This window comes from Argiope bruennichi, chromosome 3 (genome assembly GCF_947563725.1).
Source record: "Argiope bruennichi chromosome 3, qqArgBrue1.1, whole genome shotgun sequence".
In the NCBI taxonomy this organism is placed as follows: Eukaryota; Metazoa; Arthropoda; class Arachnida; order Araneae; family Araneidae; genus Argiope; species Argiope bruennichi.
This window is the reverse complement of record NC_079153.1, coordinates 45,466,757-45,487,016: the sequence shown is the minus strand read 5'-3', so window position 1 is coordinate 45,487,016 and position 20,260 is coordinate 45,466,757. Positions and strand designations below refer to the sequence as shown.

General features: G+C 24.5%; 1 protein-coding gene across 1 annotated transcript; it reads right to left on the bottom strand.

Annotated features, from left to right (window-relative positions):
* Window positions 1-894: 894 nt before the first annotated feature.
* On the bottom strand, window positions 895-20,187 carry LOC129964166 (prolyl 3-hydroxylase 1-like). Its single transcript, XM_056078874.1, has 12 exons — window positions 19,698-20,187; window positions 18,103-18,255; window positions 17,435-17,606; window positions 15,135-15,260; window positions 13,531-13,667; window positions 12,342-12,431; window positions 10,758-10,988; window positions 10,044-10,139; window positions 8,972-9,122; window positions 7,248-7,362; window positions 5,951-6,023; window positions 895-3,871 (listed from the first exon to the last, which is right to left on the bottom strand). Exons 1-12 carry the CDS (start codon window positions 20,124-20,126, stop codon window positions 3,572-3,574), a joined length of 2,073 nt encoding a protein of 690 aa, XP_055934849.1. The 5' UTR covers window positions 20,127-20,187; the 3' UTR covers window positions 895-3,571.
* Between the last annotated feature and the right edge of the window lie 73 nt (window positions 20,188-20,260).

Here is a 20,260-nt window from a genome sequence, read left to right as displayed (position 1 = left end):
GATAGATAAACAACAGGAATAAAATATGAGCAAAGATATACCAAAGATATTATTTTTGGAATGGGAATGCTTACATGAAAAAATTAATTGATTTTTCTAACTTAAGGTAACCTGGTAGTCAATAAAAATTTAAACAAATAAGGCTTTCAGTTACAAAGTACACTGAAGCACTTATCACACAATAAAAACAAGACAATACAATACTGTCTCTTTTAGAATAGAATTTAATGCATAATTTTTCATATATTTCTAATGAGAATAGTGCAATATCAAATCAAGCCAAAAACATTTTTTAGTAATAAAGGTAAGAATTTTCCAATTATACTCTAAATCATCACTACATAAAAGAAATTCAAGCAAAAATTGGGTAGATTATTAATAAGTTCATTTGAAATGTCTGATTTTCTAGAAATAAAGAATAATTAATAAGGAATCTGAATATAAAGAATGCTATTGTTAGCTTTAAAAAAACCTTAAGAAAGATGTACTAGAATGAATTAGAATCAAAAGTACTGGAAGGTTCATGCATTACTTCTCAAAAAATAAAGAAATAATAATAATAATGCTCTAACAAACCTAGTGTAATTCAGTAAATAAAATTTCTTCAGCTTTAAAACCTTGTGTAATCACATTACCTCAAATTATAAATTGAACTTTACTTATTTTATTTCTTAAATTTATTAGCTGATCAATATATGAAAGAATCAAACATTTTTTTTTTTTTTTTTGCCTTTTAAATTTTAAAAGAAATTAAATAAATCATTTTTTTATAAGTGCAGTTTTTTAATAATTATGCCATCAAGCAATCTATTTTGAACAACAAACATATAATTAATATTTCAAAGGATCTATTTTTTGAAGTACATCAAGCAGTATTATAAGAAAGATTTGATAGCTTCATGACTAAACTAAAGTATTTAAGTCATGTAACAATTACTAATTTTTTTAATGAAATTAAAATTTAATTGAAAACATTTGTTCTCTAAAACATAGCTAGAGATATAGTTGATTATAGATTCAATATTAGAATAAAAGCTAGAAATTAATTTTAAATTAATTTTGAACCACTGGCAATAAAAAGTAATAAAAGAATAATTGAAAGGATTATATTTTATGATTATTACATTTTTTGATATTGTTGATATTTACAGGCTTTAGATTTTATCTATACTTATAATAAAGCTCAATGTGTGTGTGTGTGTGTGTGTGTGTTGGCGCTCTACAGGTCAGGTCATTTGACATACAGCTATCAAATTTGGTACATGTATACCTTAGAGGTCGGGAATGTGCACCTGTGCTCCCTGTTTTTGAAATTTTAATTAGAATTTTAATTATTAGTTAAAAACTAACTTTCCCGCCAAAAAAATCTTCCATTTTCCCCACCGCCAACTTTCAGTTATATTTTTCTCCCAACAGAATTGAGGCTAGGGTTAACATTATTCGGCGGATTATTTCAAACGATTCTGTTTATTTTCTTAATGTTTTATGCATTTAAAATTAAACATTGTTAATTAATCCATGTTTCACATTTATTCTGAAGTACTTTTGAATTAAAATAACACAGAATAAAGGAAATTAAAAATGCATAATCTGTATAGCGTTACCCCAACTGGCGTAGAAAAATTCACGCACTTGCGTTAACGTAAATGGCGAAGAAAATTCACGCATGCGCATTGTTTTCTGACTGTTGACATGGCAACCAACGGATGATTTAAATTATTTTTAGGTTATTGCATGCTTTTTTAAGTAAATTGTATTTATGTTAGTTATATATTTTTTGTATATGCTTATAGTTTTAAGTACATCGTTTTTTAAGTATTTTTTTAAACCTGTTTTCGACCGATTATTTTAAACGATTCATTTTATTTTTTTTAGTGTTTGATGCATTTAAAATTAAACATTGTTAATGAATCGATCTGTTCATGATGAATCTGAGAAATTTTTGTTGACAAATTCTTGAGATATTACATAAATTAAGAAAGATATTCTTTAGTGCCCATAAAGTCTAAACGCTCAGTGACTCTATTATCAGTAATCATAGTATTAAAAAAATGCTTTGTTTCAGTAAAAAATGTTATTATATTAATTGCAGATTAATCATTTACTCTTTAATTTAAAGCATAATTTCTACAAGGGATAACAGAAAATTAGATAGATACATATCAGGCTATGACTGAAGGCCCTTATAATATTATGAGTGAATTATATGACTATCAAAATTTGAAGTTTTAAAATATTTTGCCGAAGAATCTATTAAAGTTGGAATTGCGTGAAATATTTAATGGTACGACCGGAGTTTAACCTCCTGCTTGGAGCAATTTTTAAAAATCGCCAACAACGACCTTGCGAAATGTTCAAAAGCAAAGGAGCAGATGTTCAATTATAGTGCATAATAAAGATTGCCAGCTTTGGAGCGTTATCGCAACTTGGCGAAGAAGGGGGTTAAACTCCGGTTCAACCTATTTAATTATTAAAATTTAAACGAACATTAAGATTGGCGAACCGGCTGGTCGCCAAAGGCGGCTAGTCACTAATAAATGAGAAATATTGCCAAGATGGTTGTATTTACACATGCAATCTTGGCAAAAATCTGAAAATCACCAAGTAAAACAAGCATAATAAATATTCAGTTTTTTTAATGAACGTTTTCTTTCTAATTATACCCATTATTAAAGGAATAATAGAAGTACTTTGAGTTTCACCAATTTCTTTCTTTTTGTTCTAACTCTTATGAACAATGTGTTAGTACAACAATGTGTTAATAGCATAAAAATGCATTAGATGGAAAATTCATATTTTGCTTCATTATCCAGTGATGAAATACAATCATATTAAGTTTACATATAAATAAAATTAATTGGAATTGAGTATCTAAAATAAATGCTGTCTAGCAATGAATTGCTTGTGAATAGTGACTAGTTTTTTCCCTCTAAAATAATAAATTATTTGGTGAAATTTGATTTCATTGCACAATACTTGAGATTACTAAAAATTCTAATCATAGGAGACAGATTATATTGTTTAAAAAAAATCGTAAAAAAATGTTCTCACTTCTCGCTGCTTTATAAGCAATTTTAAAATCTTATAGTCTAACACAATTAAAAACACTATAAATGCAACATACAAATAAAGACATGCAATGCTTCAAATTATATTTTAAATGGGGAATATTTAAAAAGAGAGAGAGAGAGAGGAAATGACATATACAAATATTTAAAAATGTTTCTTTAAGTAGAGAGATAAATGCTGCATTTTTTTTTAATGAGAAACATTTAAATTCCCATTAAGTTTCCTGAGCTGCTCAACAAAACTATTCACAATTTTTGGCCTTTTGTTAAAGCTTGTTGGCAGTGTGAAGGTTAGCAATACTAGCTATTGTGCATCAAGGCCAAGATGAACCTCATTAAGACATGGGTTCATTTATATATGCATGGCCTGCAAGTAAGTCAATTTAACTTGCAATGACCATAAAGCTCATTTTTTAATAAAGCAAAAAATAATAAAGAAATATAATGTCCAAAAATTGTTCCACTCAAAAGCAAAACAATGTTTGCTTTACTTACAAATAATGTTATAGTTCAGAGTGATTGTGCATGTCATTCCCTTTTTTAGCAAGCTCTGCAAATTTGTTTAAAGTGGATTTCGAAATATTGCTTTCACTGGTAGTGCGATTTGCAAGCTCTCGTTTTTTCCACAAATCATCTAATACAACTTCAGCAAAATCTCGCTCTTTTTCTCTTTGTTCAGAGTCTAAAGTGTACCACATAGCCAAAGCACATCTCCGTCCTTTACGAACAGCTTTAACACCATGTAAATTTTCTTTGCCAGCTGAGAATGCGACCATCAGTCCACATGAAGGCTTGATAGAAGCCTATAAAAATAGAAACATAAGAGTATTTATTAGAAATTTAAATAGGAAATATGCACCTTTTTAGTTAAATGTCACATAAAATTCATTAGTTTAAAACACTTTTGATATGTAAATGTACTATTTTACTTAATTTTTTCAATTGAAACAGAAAATTATAATTAATGGATATTAGAAAGAAAAAAAATATTTTTTTAAATGTTATAATATTCAGAAACTTATGATAATTTGCAAAACACAATACATAAAATAAGAATGCTACAAAATTTTTATTGCTTCTCTCTAAAGCATATTGATAGTAATTTAATTCAAACTTCAATTAGAAATAGATTTAATGAAATTATTTATTGGATAATAAAATACAAATATAGAGGTTTAAGCAATGAAAAGATTCCTTTCTTCAATTTATAACTTTAGTTTATAGTATTGAATGTTTTTTTTTATTTTTTTTTTTTTTAAGCAACAAGCATTAAAAGCTCCAAATATTAATAGAAATAGGATTCAATTATGGTATTTCAGATTTAAAATTTAACATATTTATACATGTGATATAAATTATTCCAATGCAAATTACAGGTTTGTTAACTTTTGAGAGAAAAAAAGTGTGAGATTTATACCTCTAAAAAAAGCCGACAATCAATAACTCACATTAAAAAGAAATGCATATAAAGAATTTAATATAATAGTATAACAAATAATGATATTAATTATATCTTTATAAAATCTCACAAAAGATTGCACCTTATTATAAATAAGCAAGAGCATTTTATTCACTAAGAATATTTCAACAAGTCCATTTGCAACTATTTGTTTTGAATTTAAGACATAATTTAATTCAAATAGCATAAGAAATTTCACTTCTATATTCATTGGGATTCATGTTAAAAAGCAATTGCAGATAAAAATATGTAAACAAGAAAATACTAACCTATACTATGTAAACAAGAAAACCTAACCCAAACATGGGTGTTATAAAATGAGAAATTAGATAAACTAATGTTAGGAACAATTCTAATTAATCATCTCTCACTTGACAGAAAAGAAATAATTTCTAGCAACTGCAAAATCACGAATTTGGCTGTTAGTTCCTAAATAACTTATAATATAAAGAAGCTACCTTAACCTAAAAAAATTTGCAACATTTAAAAAACAAACAAACCACAATATTAGTTAATTGTTAAAAAAATTTATTAATGACAATTCTACTCTACAAAATATATTTCTAATACTTATACTGGTACACACTAATTTCAAATAGTAACCTGCCTCCAACTAAAGTAAATAATTGAATCCTTACTTTCAGTCAACCCAGATGATTTTTGTTTGTTTTAAATTCCTCCATCAAAGTACAGACTCAACTTATAAAATTTCATAAAGAAGAAACTATTTCAAATATTTGCTATTGTAATTTCAAATAAAATCATGGAAGCTGTCCCACTGTCTCTTTTGCTTGACTTCTGTCATGGTACAGAATTAAAAGATTACTCAAATCAATTTCATCTCAAATTTGGATATTTAATTCAATAACAGAAAAGTTTTTAAATACTATTACATGTCAAAATGAAAAATTAATATATAATCATTTTTATATTATATAATAAAATGAAAAATTAACATTTAGATTAAAGATATTCAAAATAATTTATTTCTTCATTAAAAGAGTGCTGATTACAGAAGAATACATTTGAAATAATAAAACATTTTATTTATGCAGTTAATTATACATAATTTATATATTTACTTAATATCTAAAACTTAAAAGATTTTAACCATGAAATAACATTAAGTAAATTCTCAAACAGCACATTTATACGAGTTTTTGATTATTTTCTTTACTATAGTTTTCTTTTTCCTCTAATATATAATAACAAACTTATAAATAATAATTTTATAAGTTTGAAATTTATTATTCATTTATTTATTCTAAATAATAATTTTAGCATCATACTTAACAAAACAACTATTTTAAAAACAAAAATACTGGTAGACAATAAATTAAATAATAATACCAAAAAATAAATAAAGAAAGAAGATTACAAAGTAAATGATGAGGAAAAAAACAAAAACAAAAAATTGTCTTACTTCAACATTATTCTTTTCCTTTGCAAATATAAATTCTCCGCCTTCAAAATCATCATTCAGGTAAACAATAGAGCTATAAATAATTCATATAAAAATTTAGATTTTAAATATTTAATTAAAATTTGTTTAAAATTTCTACTCTAATTTAGGATTAATTATGTAAGAATCATGCAAATAAAATTAATTAAAAAAAACTCAACATTAATTAATTAAAGTCAGCATTTCAGTGAAAATGTTTCTTTCAATTTTTGTCTTCAATAATTAAAAGATTGAGTTTCTTTTTTCTGTTTATTGTTTGAAAATCTTACAATATTTCATTAAAAATTTTTTATGGAGGCTATTATTTTTAAAAGAAGAAATAACAAGAAAGATATATTAAGTACTAAAATGTAAAAATAATAAGATATAAAAGTGACTACATGTAACACACTTTATAATAATTTCAATAGACACTTAAAATGTACCAACTATAAAATGCAATTTCATAGTAATAAAAAATTTAGTAAAAGAAGAATGAACAAAAAGTAAGCAATATTTGTTTTTAAAACATTTTACAAGCATAAGGAATATCCCTTTTCACTTGGAAATGCAAAATTGCTATGTAGCACTTGCATGTAAAATAAGTGGTACAAAACCTAGCTGTAATTAACACATATATATCTAAATATGAGAACCTAAATTCAATGAATTTTTGCTAAATATATAAAGATGCCTTGGATGCCATTCTTGCTATAATAAATCTATACTCAATTTTTCCAGCATACAGGATTGATATTTCACTAAAATAGCTTATATATACTTACAGGTACTAAAATTCAGAGGGAATTTTGCGTGTTGTACAAAATATATAAATTCTAAAAATATTTACATGTTCTTTTAAGATATGAAAATTTTTAAGATGATAATCTCTTTAGCATTTAATTACTTGACACTCTGTCCATCAAAGTTTATTAAACTTTTTTAGTCAACCTATGTGATCTTTTCTTGCTTAATTTTCAAATATTGTGTTAAGCACATAATTTTCAGCCAATTACCGGCATTTAATCATGAAATGAAGGATTAAATAAAAATTATCAGAAAATATAATTACTAATTCTAAAAATTGTTCACTATATTAAAAGCGAAGTAATTTGTTAAATAATAAAGTTATAACAAACATAAAAATGCATCTCTTATCACCAAATTATCTTATAAACCAAAAGAAAACTTTTTAAATTGGTATTTCAATAAAGAACTTGCATTTAAATTCAAACTTATTAAAAATTTCTTAATTTGCAGTAACAAATTTCATATTGACCTGTAATCTCTCCAAGTATAGGCTGGTTTTTCTTTCAGACATTTACCATTTGACATTAGAACACAGTTATCAGCATGGATAGGATGACTTAGATCATCTCTGATGTCAGGAGAATCTATATATATAAAAAAAATATATAAAAATAGCTTTTTAAAGCAAAGTAATGTATTCTGATAATTAGAGGACTAGCTAAGTGCTTTAATTTTGTTTTTCTACAAATTCCTCTATTTTATGGTTTCTGGAGTTTGTTGATTAATATAAATATAAACAGTTACATTACTGATCACTGATACTTTAAAAATTTTTATATATATTAATTTGCTCAGCTTTTTAAAAAAGTTTTGTTTGGTTTCTAATTATAAAAATTTATTATTATTATCCCTCTCACTCTATATATATATTATATTTAAAAGTTCTGTTTAATATTCAAAGTTATATATATATATATATATATATATATATATAATTCTCCCTTTAATCAGTTAATAGTTAGAATATCAGTTCTGGATGGAATATTTCATGATAATTTGTCATTTACTCACTGCTCTTATTCATTCTCATCTCCATTTAATTAAATTACAGTTTAGGATGGCATGAATACAATAATCAAACAATAATCAGGTATTTTTACACATTTTTGCAGCTAGAATAAATTTATTGTTTTAAATGACAATGGCAAAGTGCAGAAAGACTTACTATGCACTGTGTTTGTGCACTTTGCCCCATATGTTATTAAAATTAGTCAGAAATATTGCATAGGTTGGAGAAGAATAGAAGTTTTTTTTAGGTAATAAATGTACCTAATGGAATGATTTAAATGTTAAAATTCATTTACATTCAGTTAAAAATGTATTATCAACATGAATTTCAAATATTAAAGATATTCTTCTGAAAAATTTCTAAAAAAATTTAATGAATAATGCGACAAACTCATTAATATCTTATTTATGATTTTTCCAAATTTATTGCAATAAATATTTTTTAATATCATAACTCATAAAACATTTTAAGCATAACTTCTGCTTTTATTTCTAAAAGTTATATTAGTAAATGTTTTAGTAAAGTTAGCTAATAAATCAATATATAACTCATATTTCTTTTCACTTGCCTTGTTCAATACTTCTTAATAACAATGATCATTTATAACTATTTTCGTACGAGAAGATTACGTTTTAAAAGATGGATGTTAAATTCTTTTTATGCATGTATCTTGCATTTTTCATTTTCTAAAATTATAGCAACAAAATGGAAAATCTGTGAAAATGTTTTATTACCTTCCCTTGTAATTTTATGAAAATCATATATAACAGTATAAATTATTTGAAATGAATTAGATTAAAATGATCTTTCTTGAATTTTTCACAATATAGTTTTTTTTGGGTAAATACATTTTAATTACAATAATGATTACATATTGATTTGGTTTATAAGTAATTCCAGTTTTGTTACTTAAGACTGTAAAGTCTGTAGATATTTATTTAAATTTTACTTAAATGATGAAAATATAATAGATTGACAGGATGAGAAAGTAGTAATCAAAATAATTTATGATAATAAATGTTTAGTTAATTTCATGTATTTTATATACAGTCTAAATGACAATCATTTTTTTAAAATTTACATAAATCAATTTAATATGCAATAAAAATAATCAATTAATATATAATATTTTGAAACCAAAAAAAAAAAAAAATCCACACAGAAATAGATAATATTTTACGAACCAGGTAAGGCAGTTCGGCAGACAAGATGCGTGTATGAAAAAAACAATTCAGTTTCTAAATTAAAATATACTTCAACTGCTTGTCGAGCCTTTTCACTAATGTTGAGGAACAATTGAGCTTCTGCTGGATTTAAAAGACCTCGATGAGCCAGCTAAAAGAAAGAAAATATTCTAATAAGTGCCATCTGCAAATTCTTCTTCGGTTATTGAACATTTTTTATATACTATATTAATTTTGATTTTTTTAACAAGCAAACAAAAAAAAGCCTTTTTTGTTTGATTTCTTAACAATCAATCAAACAATCAAAAAAAGCCTTTTTTTGTTTAAGATCTCAATCAGTACACATTTTTTATAAAAAGAAACAATTATATGCTGAGTCAGAGTCTTTAAGTTATCCTTTCTTCATATTGCTAATCTTTAAAATTGAAATTTAATCTTCTAAAAAAGATTCTATGAACTGGGGAACTCCATGCTTCCCCCATAGCCAATCATATGCAACAAGATTCCCGAGTGGGATTTAGAGAAATTTTTACTCACTCAAAAATTGTTTTCTATCCAAATTCTTTAGTGCAATAATTTATTAGCTTAACATCTTTTATGGGTTTAGTATAAAACAATTTAAAAATATACATTTTTTTTTTTATTTCTTGAATACATATAGAACAATTAAATACAGGTGGCGCTATGCACAAGCAAGTGATCTATAATAATATGAAACTAAAAGAAAAATAACATTTTATTTTTTATAAATAAATATATATCTTGATTGCTTACATTTTATTTCTCAATCATTAACACTAATGTTCTTGTGGTTTAAAGCAAAAATTATTCTTCATTTACATAGTGAATTTTCAATGATTTTCTACTAGTTGATATATAAATATCACATTAATCTACGCTCCCAGCACCCTCCACCCCAAAAATTTAATAATACTATTTAAAATTATTAAAAAAAAAAGGAAAAGCTGCAATAATGTATAGTAATAAGAGAGATGCAAGTCAAAAGATGCTATGAAAAAGAATAAAATCAATCATAAGAATTTTATTATATGATGAAAATATTTCAAGATACCAAAGCTGCTCTTGCTACTGTTAAGCCTTCAAACATTTCAAATTCAGTATGTGGTGACTCTCGACCATTGTAGCCATCGCCATGCACAGCTCCTTCCTATCAGAAATGGATGTATCAATTTTAAGCATTACATTTTGATTAGAATTTATTCTTTACTATGAAATATTACATATTACTCAGAATTGTGATGGCATATAAAAATGTATATGATATACGTATATAAATATGGTATATTAAAACTAATAAGTTAAACACAATCATTGAATATAAGAAAATATTTATAGTAGACAACTAAAATAATTGAAAGCCAATTAAAATTCAATCAAAGTAAAATTTTCAATCATAGTTTCTAAAAAATAAATTTTGAAAATTGAAGAAATTTTTCAAAATTAATCGTGAAACAGCTTTAATTTTTATTTAAAAAAATTGTAATTATTGCATAATTATTGTAAATCAGAGTGTTTTTCCAACTCATTGGCTTCTGTTTAATATAATATAGAAAAGGCTTCTGTTATAATATAGAAAATATAAATTTCAGACATTTCTAGGTTAATAATAAAATTGAAAAAGAAGTAAGTTTCAATACATACATCATTCATGAAAAAGAGAGAAAGAGAGAGCGAGAAGGGGGGGGGGAGCCTTTTCTTTTAAATTCATAATGAAATTTCAAAGCATTTTATATAGAGTGCATACAATACATGTATTTCCACATACCATTGCAAGATTCAATAATTTTTGGCATTCTTCCTTGGAAGCCAAATTTGACAATGTAACTCGTTTTGTTCCATTTAAATTATTCTCATTCATCAAGGGAGAGATTCCATATTTTTTAAACCACTCAGATGATTCTGCTTTTGTTAGTTTTTCCCTTGATTTACCTAGTTTTCTTCTTTCAACAGAAGTCTTTTTAGATCCAGGAGGTGGCATAAGTGACTGTGACACTGACTACAAATATATAAATGATAAAAATAGTAGTTATCCTTAAAAGAAAATATTAATTATTAAAAAAATGTCTTTAGTTAACCATAATAAAATGATTTTACAAATGAATATGTATGCATAAATTATAACAAAAGATTATAACAATTATAAAACCTTCACATTTTACAATTAGCATTAACTTGATATCAATGAATTTAGAAGAGAAGATTCTTAATAATATTTCTAAAATAATAATAATTTGGTAAATAAATATTTTTAAATAAAATAGATCTTTTATAATAGATGTTTTTGTAAGGTCATAAGTTCTTAATAGTTATTGGTCTCTCGAAGTCAACAACAACATGGTGGTAACTCAAAGTCTTCTAAATGCAATTTTAATGGGGTTTTTTTTTCAATGACATTATATAAAAACAGTCACAAAATAGCTTTAGAAATACTTTTGATAAATGCAGTGTTGGTTACCAATTGAAAAATTACCCCTCAATGAAAGTTTATGATAAAATCCAAATATTCAATTTTTAATTTGGAAAAAAAAGTATGCTCATTAATGAAATTAAACTTAATATCATTGAGTTTATTTTTGTTTTGTAGTTTCCTAATAACATTGAGTTTCTTTGGGGGGAGGGAAGCAAATTACAAATAAATGCACTTCATAAAACGAGAGGAATCTTTTGAGAATTGGATACTGTTCTCAAACATAATTGACTTTAGAAGATAAAAATTTTGTACAAAATCAATTCTATAAAAATATATACATAAATTAGTTCATAGTTATAAAAATAAAATTTTGCAGGTAATTTTTAATGTTGATGCCATTCCTAAGTTATTTAGTCTGGCAGATCACCAAGAGCTGTTAATTACCAAGAGTTGGAAGAATTTTCAGAAATATCATTTGAACAATCGGGTTAAAAAATTACTGATTCTAAACTGATCAAATGATACTGAAAAATATATAAAGTCAAAAGAATCAAATTAAATAAAGATAAATAAAATCCGACTATGAAGGACTAAAATACATTTTATTATTCACAACATTTTGCCTCACTTTAGAATTTCAGTTATTCATATTTGGTAGTATTTTTTTTTAATTGCATGTGATTATACTAAAATAAAATACACAAGTAAGCATATGAATGTGCATGATAAATAACTCAAACAATAACAAATATATTTCAGTTGGCATTAATTTTGTTTGTTTGAAAATTTATTTTAAAGCCAAATAAATACTTAAAAACAAATTCTGAATCAATTATGTTTATAAAAATAAATGTTAGAACGATAAAGCAGTTAGCACATATATAGTTAAAAAAATCCATAATTAGAACTGATTAAATAATTGTAAAATCTAAAATATACCTGATTTTCAGTTTTGAATTGAAAGTGATGTTCAATTGCTTTCAGCAACTTGATTTCTCGCTCATGTAGCCAATGATACTCTATTACTTCCTAATTCAAGGTAATGAAACATAAAATAAATATTAAGTTTTTTTAGATAAATATAAAATTTAAGTAAAATTCAGAAACATATTTAAGATGAAATCTTAATTAATTTAGACAGAAATTGCTATTTAGCTCATGCCATTTGCATTGTATACTTAAGTATAAAATTGTATACTTAAAATCTTGTAGATAAGACTTTGACAAACATTATCTATGTCACTTCATATGAAGCACTTTTTTAAAAATAAATATTGTCATGAAAAAAATGAAGAAAACAATTTAGTTTATTTTAAAATATAAAGAAGAGAGAAAACTAAAGAACAGTTTTGCTTTAAAGATAATAGAATATATTAAAAAGAGCTGAAGTGTATGTTTAAATTTACACATCAGGGCAGAAGTTTTTGGAATTTTCTAAAATGAATATTGTATATGACCATTAAATCTTAAGTAGCTTAAAAAAAATCTAATTATATAAAAAAACAAAACTTAGGATCCACTTGCATCTAATTCAAAATTTTAAAGGTAAGAAAACGAAATAAACAGACAAGATTTATTTCTTTTAAATGTGATAATACATACAGCAAAACAATTTTCCAGTTTTATCATAAGTATCTATGAGTAATTTTAGACGTTTATTTCAGATACACAAATGTCAATTAGAACTTATCCCTAATTTTACTCATGATGATATATAGAAAAGATTCATGACTTCTAGATACGCTATGAAGGACAAAATTTAAAAGCTATATAAAAGTAGAATTGTTCTTTTTAAATTTGAATACCTAATCAAGTAAACAATTTTGCATGACATTCTAACGATCTAATAAATCGCTTTATCTATGATTTATTATTTATCATTACTTATTACAAAGATTATTATTTATCCATAGGATACCTTTAATAAGCAATTTCTGGTATAGAAATCATTCTCCGAAGTTTAATAATAAAAGTATCTTCAATTAGAATATAATTTTAATACAGATTTTGAGACAAAATTGCATTGAACAACATAAAAGAAACTAATGATTATCATTTTTATGGTTATTTATCATTTTAAATCTTGATATATATAATGAAAACATAATCACAAATATATGGTTGTAACCTTTCTTGGGGTGAACCATTCCTCTAAAACACCAGGTTGTTTGGAATAGTATTCCTTATTTGCATGCATAGTTTCATCATTTGGATAGAAAAGAAGATATGATGCAACAGCAGAACATGCTTCCTTCAGTTTTCCAACTATATAAATAAATATAAAATCAAAATGAATGAAGTACAATATAGATAAATTGAAACAAATGAGATAAAAAAAATTATTCAATCAAACAAATTTTTTAAAAATTTCAATTTTATTTTAAAAAAATTAGAAACAGAAGTATATACAAATAAAGAATTGCAAGACAATGACAATTATAATGACAGAAGAATTAGAGAATGTAAATATTGCTTTTGATAATCATCTTATGCAAAAGTACAATCATTTATTCCAGATCCTCATGAGAAAATGAGTAAAATTTTAGCATTTATTGCTTCCAAACTACACATTTGCCAAATTTAAAATAAGTTTAAGGAACAAAGACTAAAAAAATAACATAGACAAATACTATCAGTTTTATACATGTATAATAACTGATAGTCACTTAACAAATCAAGAATTTTTACATGTTCATTGTCTAGCTGAAAATTTGAATTTCATATGGTGGACAAATTTTTTTATATATTTTTATTGTGCTCAAAATCAGTTAATATTTTGTTTGTATACTTTTATTATTGTGACATTATTATTTGATGTGAATAGTCATACATAATGCAATTATTGCCCATATGGCTGGAGATACAATATTGCACGATATGCAGTTTGGTCACAAAGTTATATATATTTTACAAATAAAAGTATTTAAATATAATAATTATAACTTTAATTATCAGTCATTTTCAAGTAAAATTAACTTTAATTTTATAATCACATAGAATTTTTAAAATAATGTACAACAGAATGAACATTTATAAAGAACTGGTTTTATTTTCGATGGACTAATTGGTTTTGGCAATGCACATATTATATTACTAAAAAAACTTATATATCTACTGAACTTTACTCTAAATTATAAATCACTAACATATTCGAAAAATAAAAAAAAAGAGGTACAAAATATAAAATTATTTAACCCTATGAGCTATGACCGCCCAATATCGCCCCATTAGACAGGGGCCTGACTCTGGCGTTTTGAGGCAGTTAAATGAGTTTAAAGGGTGAAGGATATTTGTACTCTCATTTAAACTCATTTAACTGCCCCAAAGTTCCTGAGGCAGGTCCTTGTCAAACGAGGTGATATTGGGCAGTGAGGCCACATAGGATTAATAGTGCAATCATGCAATTTAAAAAAAAAATAAAACAATCAAAACATAACATAAAAAATGTCCACGGGGGAACCTGGACATTCTTTACATAGTATATGATTATTGAAATAAAGCACTACCAAAAGGTTTTGACCAAAAAGATAATTTTTGTGCATTTTTGAAAAATATAAAGATAATTTCTTAGACTTTTTGAAGAACCAATCAATCAAAGATATCTTTTTAAAAATGAAAAGAAAAAAGTATTAAGATGAAGAACCATGAAAATATCAGATTAAAAAGAAATATGTGCAGTAACAATTAACTCAATAATATACAGAACTTATTTGGCACATAAAAGGAACTAACCTTTGTAGTAATTAAACTGCAAATAGTGATAATGCATTGTGAAGAGCTGATCATGCTTCTGACCATACATATAAGACAACTTTTCAGGACATCTCAATTTACAACGTAAGGCATAAGTGAAGTGATCTAAAAGTAAAAAAAAAATATTTAGACAATGTAGCAAGTTTATAATTATGTATCTTTATAAAGCAAAATAAATAAATAAATAAAAAAAGAAAAAGAAGTACATAAAAAATATAAAATGAGTAGATTTTGGAAGATCAAAACTCCATGAAGAAAAGTAATATTTGTATACTGATGAATCCTATACATTTATTTCCTTCATTGAATACAAATTCATTGCATTCATTATTAGAATACATTTATTACCTTCATTGTATTCAGAAAAATTTCAAATACTTTGTTATACTTTTCAGAATTTTTAGTCTTAAAATACAATATAAAAAGTCATTTGGATTCACCAGAAAAATTCAATGTTTTACAATAAACTATTTTTAAAAGAAAAGTAAATTTATGATTTTTTTAAAAGGTTGTTTCTGAATTTATAAGGTATTTTTTGTTTAAAATAATTCAGATTTTTTTTTTTTTTCATGTGACATGTTATGTGATTGTTGAGGAACATGAAACAAAAGATCTCAGAAAGTGAAATTTAGTATTTAGAAAACATTTAACTTCAATTAAGATATTAACTATAATTCATTTAATTACACACCATAGTGCATATATATATGGAATGGGAGTTGAAAAATCCATTAAATACTACAAAAGACTAAAAATTTTCATCCTTATGATTAAATATTTAGACAAGAAGATCACATTAATGAATAAATACATAAAAAAAATTGATTTCAAAAACAGTAAGGCATCTATCATTCAGTTTCAAATATATCTATTAAATCAGATTTTTTAAATTCATAAACAGTAATTATATATTTTTTCCTTCAATATTTTGTTGCTAATTTAATGCTTATATCTTCTCAAAATTGTACACCCCTTTTTAATAAAATATTTTAAATTCAATATATCCAAAACATTTAAAAAATGTACAATTTAAGGAAATTTGCAGAAGTGGAAATATGCCAATTGTAAGTTTTTGACATGAAATAAGATATTCAACTGTGTTTTTCCATCAGTGTAAAGAAAAGAAATAATGCCATAAGATAATTCTTTCTTCATTAATCAATGTCGCAATTTCCTTTTTTCTGATTGTATGCTGAATAATATCAAAATAAAACTGGGTGGCTCCTTTTTACCTTTCTTGTGACCACACATGTTCATTTTTACAACCCCTGCGTTCCATCACCAAGCATTTGAGATATATTGTTAAAATGGTTGAATTATGTTTAAAAAAGATTAGTGATCTTTTATAATCTGAAAAACACCAAGTAAACATGGGTGCAGTAAAAATAAATAAATAGCAATACAAATAATACTAATCGATTCTTTATGATGCTATATGATTCTTTATGAATGTTTTATGACACTATATGATTCTTTATGAATGTTTTATGATGATATACAATTCTTTATGAATGTTTTATGATGCTATATGATTATTTATGAATGTAATATTATATTCTTTGGCTAAATAATATATATTTGAATAGATAAAACTTTAAAAATTACTTCATGCCATTCAATATTACAGATTATTATCATTCATAAGTATATGCTACATTGAAATCTAATTCCTATTATATTTCAACAATTATATAGATTTTTCCATTCATATTTAACTGTTTTATAAAAAGAAATTTCTCTTTAAGTTTCATTAATAAACCATTTTGAAATTTGATTACAAAATTTTTCTTAATTTAAATTACAATCAGAACTGTAGTGACAAGTCTTTTTATTTTATAAAATTTTTATTTCAAAATATATGAATAAGTTAATGTCAATGAAACTAAATAATGATAAACAATATTTTTTTTTTCATTTACAATTGTAAAAGAATCATTCTAAATTGGTCATAAAAGTATTTCGTAGCTTCCAAATTTCCCTTTTCTTTTCAAATATATTAAACCATTTCTGAAGAAAACACTGTTATGGCATTAAAAAAAAATTTTTTTTGGTAGATTATAAAAGTTTTTAGAGCTAGTAAATCATTAAAGAAATATAAAGTTAAGCAGACATAAAAAAAAATAAATCTACCTTTTCACCTATAACATTTTAATCTTAAATATAGATTAAGATATACGATAATTGCTTGGATATTATTTGTCTTAAATTATCTTGTGATTTTGAAATATGAGAGTAAATTTAAAGGTTGTATTTATACATTATCCGAGCAAAACACGTACTAGTAATAGCTATATACAGTTCTTCATTAGATATTTGTGGCAAAGGTCCTTCGCAGTTAAGACGGCACTCTTCCTCAGCAGCTAAGTATTCTCTAAGAGACATTTCCATGACTTCAATTGAATCATTATATTCACCTTCCATATAAAGCTGAGCTCCTTTTAAAAACAGATCCTATGTTAAGAAAAAAAAAAATCCTAATATTAACAAAATATTGATACAAGTTTGTTTTCTTGAAACAAGGAAATATTTTTTTAAATTATAAATTAACAAATTAATTTTTATGTCATTTGCCGTTTTTATTATTTAAATCACAATATATATATATATATATATATATATATATATATATATATATATATATATATATATATATATATATATATACATTCATTAGTAAGAAATACATTTGTAATTTAGTTGTATTCCATAAATAATCCTTTAAGAATTTTTTAAAAAAATATTTTTTTTTTAGTTCAAATTAACAAAATGAAAAAGCAAAAGATTGTTAGAATATTAAAAGTAATTTCAAACCTTTATTTCAGTATTGTTTAATTGTGGTATATTACACTCATATTGTAACAAACAAAATGATTGAACTATTAATGTTTAATTAAATGAATATTATTTTACATAGACAAGTTAAATATTAGAAAATAGTTTATGTTACCTGATAATTTTTGGGTTCCAAGTATTTAACATTTTCTACTTTCATATCAGGAAGTGCCATGTAATATTGAAGATTGGCCTGCATAACTTCATGACCAGGATTATGTATAAGAAATGTATAAGCACAAGATGCAGCTTTTTCATGTTCTTCAATCTAGAAACATTGGAAATATAAATTTTAATATTAAAGATTTGCATATGAAATAGCATCTGGATTAAAATACTACATATGTATTTATTTTTAAAATGCTATCAATAACAAATTAATACTTTGGGAAAACTGAATAAAAGTACAAATGGAATTTTTCAAAAAAATCAACTATATAATAAAAAAAATGTACTCCAAGCAGGCAAAATTTGAAACTAATCATGTTTTCTTTTAATACTTGATAGGGGGCTGTTTATTCCATTCTTAAAATAGTAAAAAAACTTAAAAATATAGGTCAGTCACAGCAAAATTAAATTTTAACCATTTATTTTATGTTTGCACATATAAACCGAAAGATTCACAACATTTTTTATAAGAATGACTAATTTCTTCAATGTGCATTTCAAATAACAATTAACAGCTCCTCACAGAATGACTTCTTTCATGATTGCACTAGAGTTAAAATATTAATTTTTTTTTCTAATTTTATAGTTTTGATTTAGAACATGTCAATTTGCTCTTTCAATATTTCTGCTTTCATTCATTTATTAACTAAAATTTATTTTTTGAAATAAAATATTAATTATTATGAAATGAAAAATAATGTTTAAAATTAACTTTGATTTATAATGTATAACCTCTTAAGAATAAGCTTTATAGTTTTGTTTTCTGTTATAGTTATTGAATTAAAAACAGCCAATTATTTTAATCTGATAAAATTCAACATCGAGCAATGAACTCAACTTGCTAAATGACCCAATTATTTTTATCTGATAGCATTCATGTCTAGGTAATGTGATGTTAGTATGATAAGCATTTTTATTTAAAGTAAAATATTCTTTGGTACTTAAAAAAAATTCTTAATTCTTGTTTGGAAATTTTCAAGGCTTGATTCAAATCAATTGGAATAATCCATTTTAGTTTATTTAGATTTCACTGTGATAAAAATAAACATGTTTTAATATTACTTCAGTATTTAATAATCTTTTTTGTAACAGTAAACATAAGAATTTTCTCACATATATTTTTGTAAATAATAAAGTTCTAAAAGCTGCAATAATACATAAATTCTCTAACATGACTAAAGAATAACTTTTTATACATGATTCATATATAAGACAAAAATAAATTTAAGTTTAGTTATTTTGTATATAAATACACTTTTTTCTAGACACAGTTTCCATGAAATAAAAATTGTTATTAATATAGAGCTTGAGTTTCATTTAAAAAATAATTTGTTTCATCAGGAATACATTTTCCCTAAGTTTCATTTCATTAAATTTTGCAAATAATCATTTATTCTATTTCCAATATTTTCATATCAGATTTTGATTTAACAAAAAATGACTTTTGACAAGATATTAGATATCATTCAGTAATAATTTTATAGTTACTTATTTGAAATGAAATATTCAATGTTTTAAAGAAATTAAAAGCGTTGAAAATACCTTAAAATAACATAACTGTAAATAATTGTATGGAACTTTCTTCTCAAACAGGTCATCAGTTTCTTTGGAAGTTTTGGGGCGATTTGGGAAGTACATATTATGACATCTCATAAGGCAAAGAGCTCTATCAGTAACTAAAGTTTGCAAATGCCATAAATCAACAGATGAATCAGTTTCATTGAAAAATAGATCGGAGCTACTCGTTTGGCACTTTTTCCGACATCGAATTATAATAGTATTATAGTAGATGTAATCGTCAATAGATTTTTCTATTAAAATCGCACAATCTCTCCACCGGTTTTCAAGATATGCATCAACGCCGACTTTATACAGTTTTTCGTAATTAATTTTTGAGTTTCCAAGCGAAATTTCATCAGAGGTACTTAAAGAAAACAAAAGAATAAATATTATTAACGATATATAATTCATGTTGAAATTTATGGACCACACATGGTTGAATCAAGTTAAATCGTACGTACTTCCCACCTAAAACATCCGTTTCGCATCAAGTTTCGTTAAAAGAAAAACCAGATGTTCTCTCTACAGCAGACGATAAAAAATAT

Coding starts and splice junctions, on each gene's coding strand:
- LOC129964166 (XM_056078874.1), bottom strand. CDS start 20,126: ATGAATTATATATCGTTAATAATATTTATTCTTTTGTTTTCTTTAAGT. Junction 7,363..8,971: donor CTGCCGAACTGCCTTACCTG/GTTCGTAAAATA, acceptor TTATATATATAG/ATTCTCCTGACATCAGAGAT. Junction 3,872..5,950: donor AGGAAAAGAATAATGTTGAA/GTAAGACAATTT, acceptor CTATTTTTATAG/GCTTCTATCAAGCCTTCATG.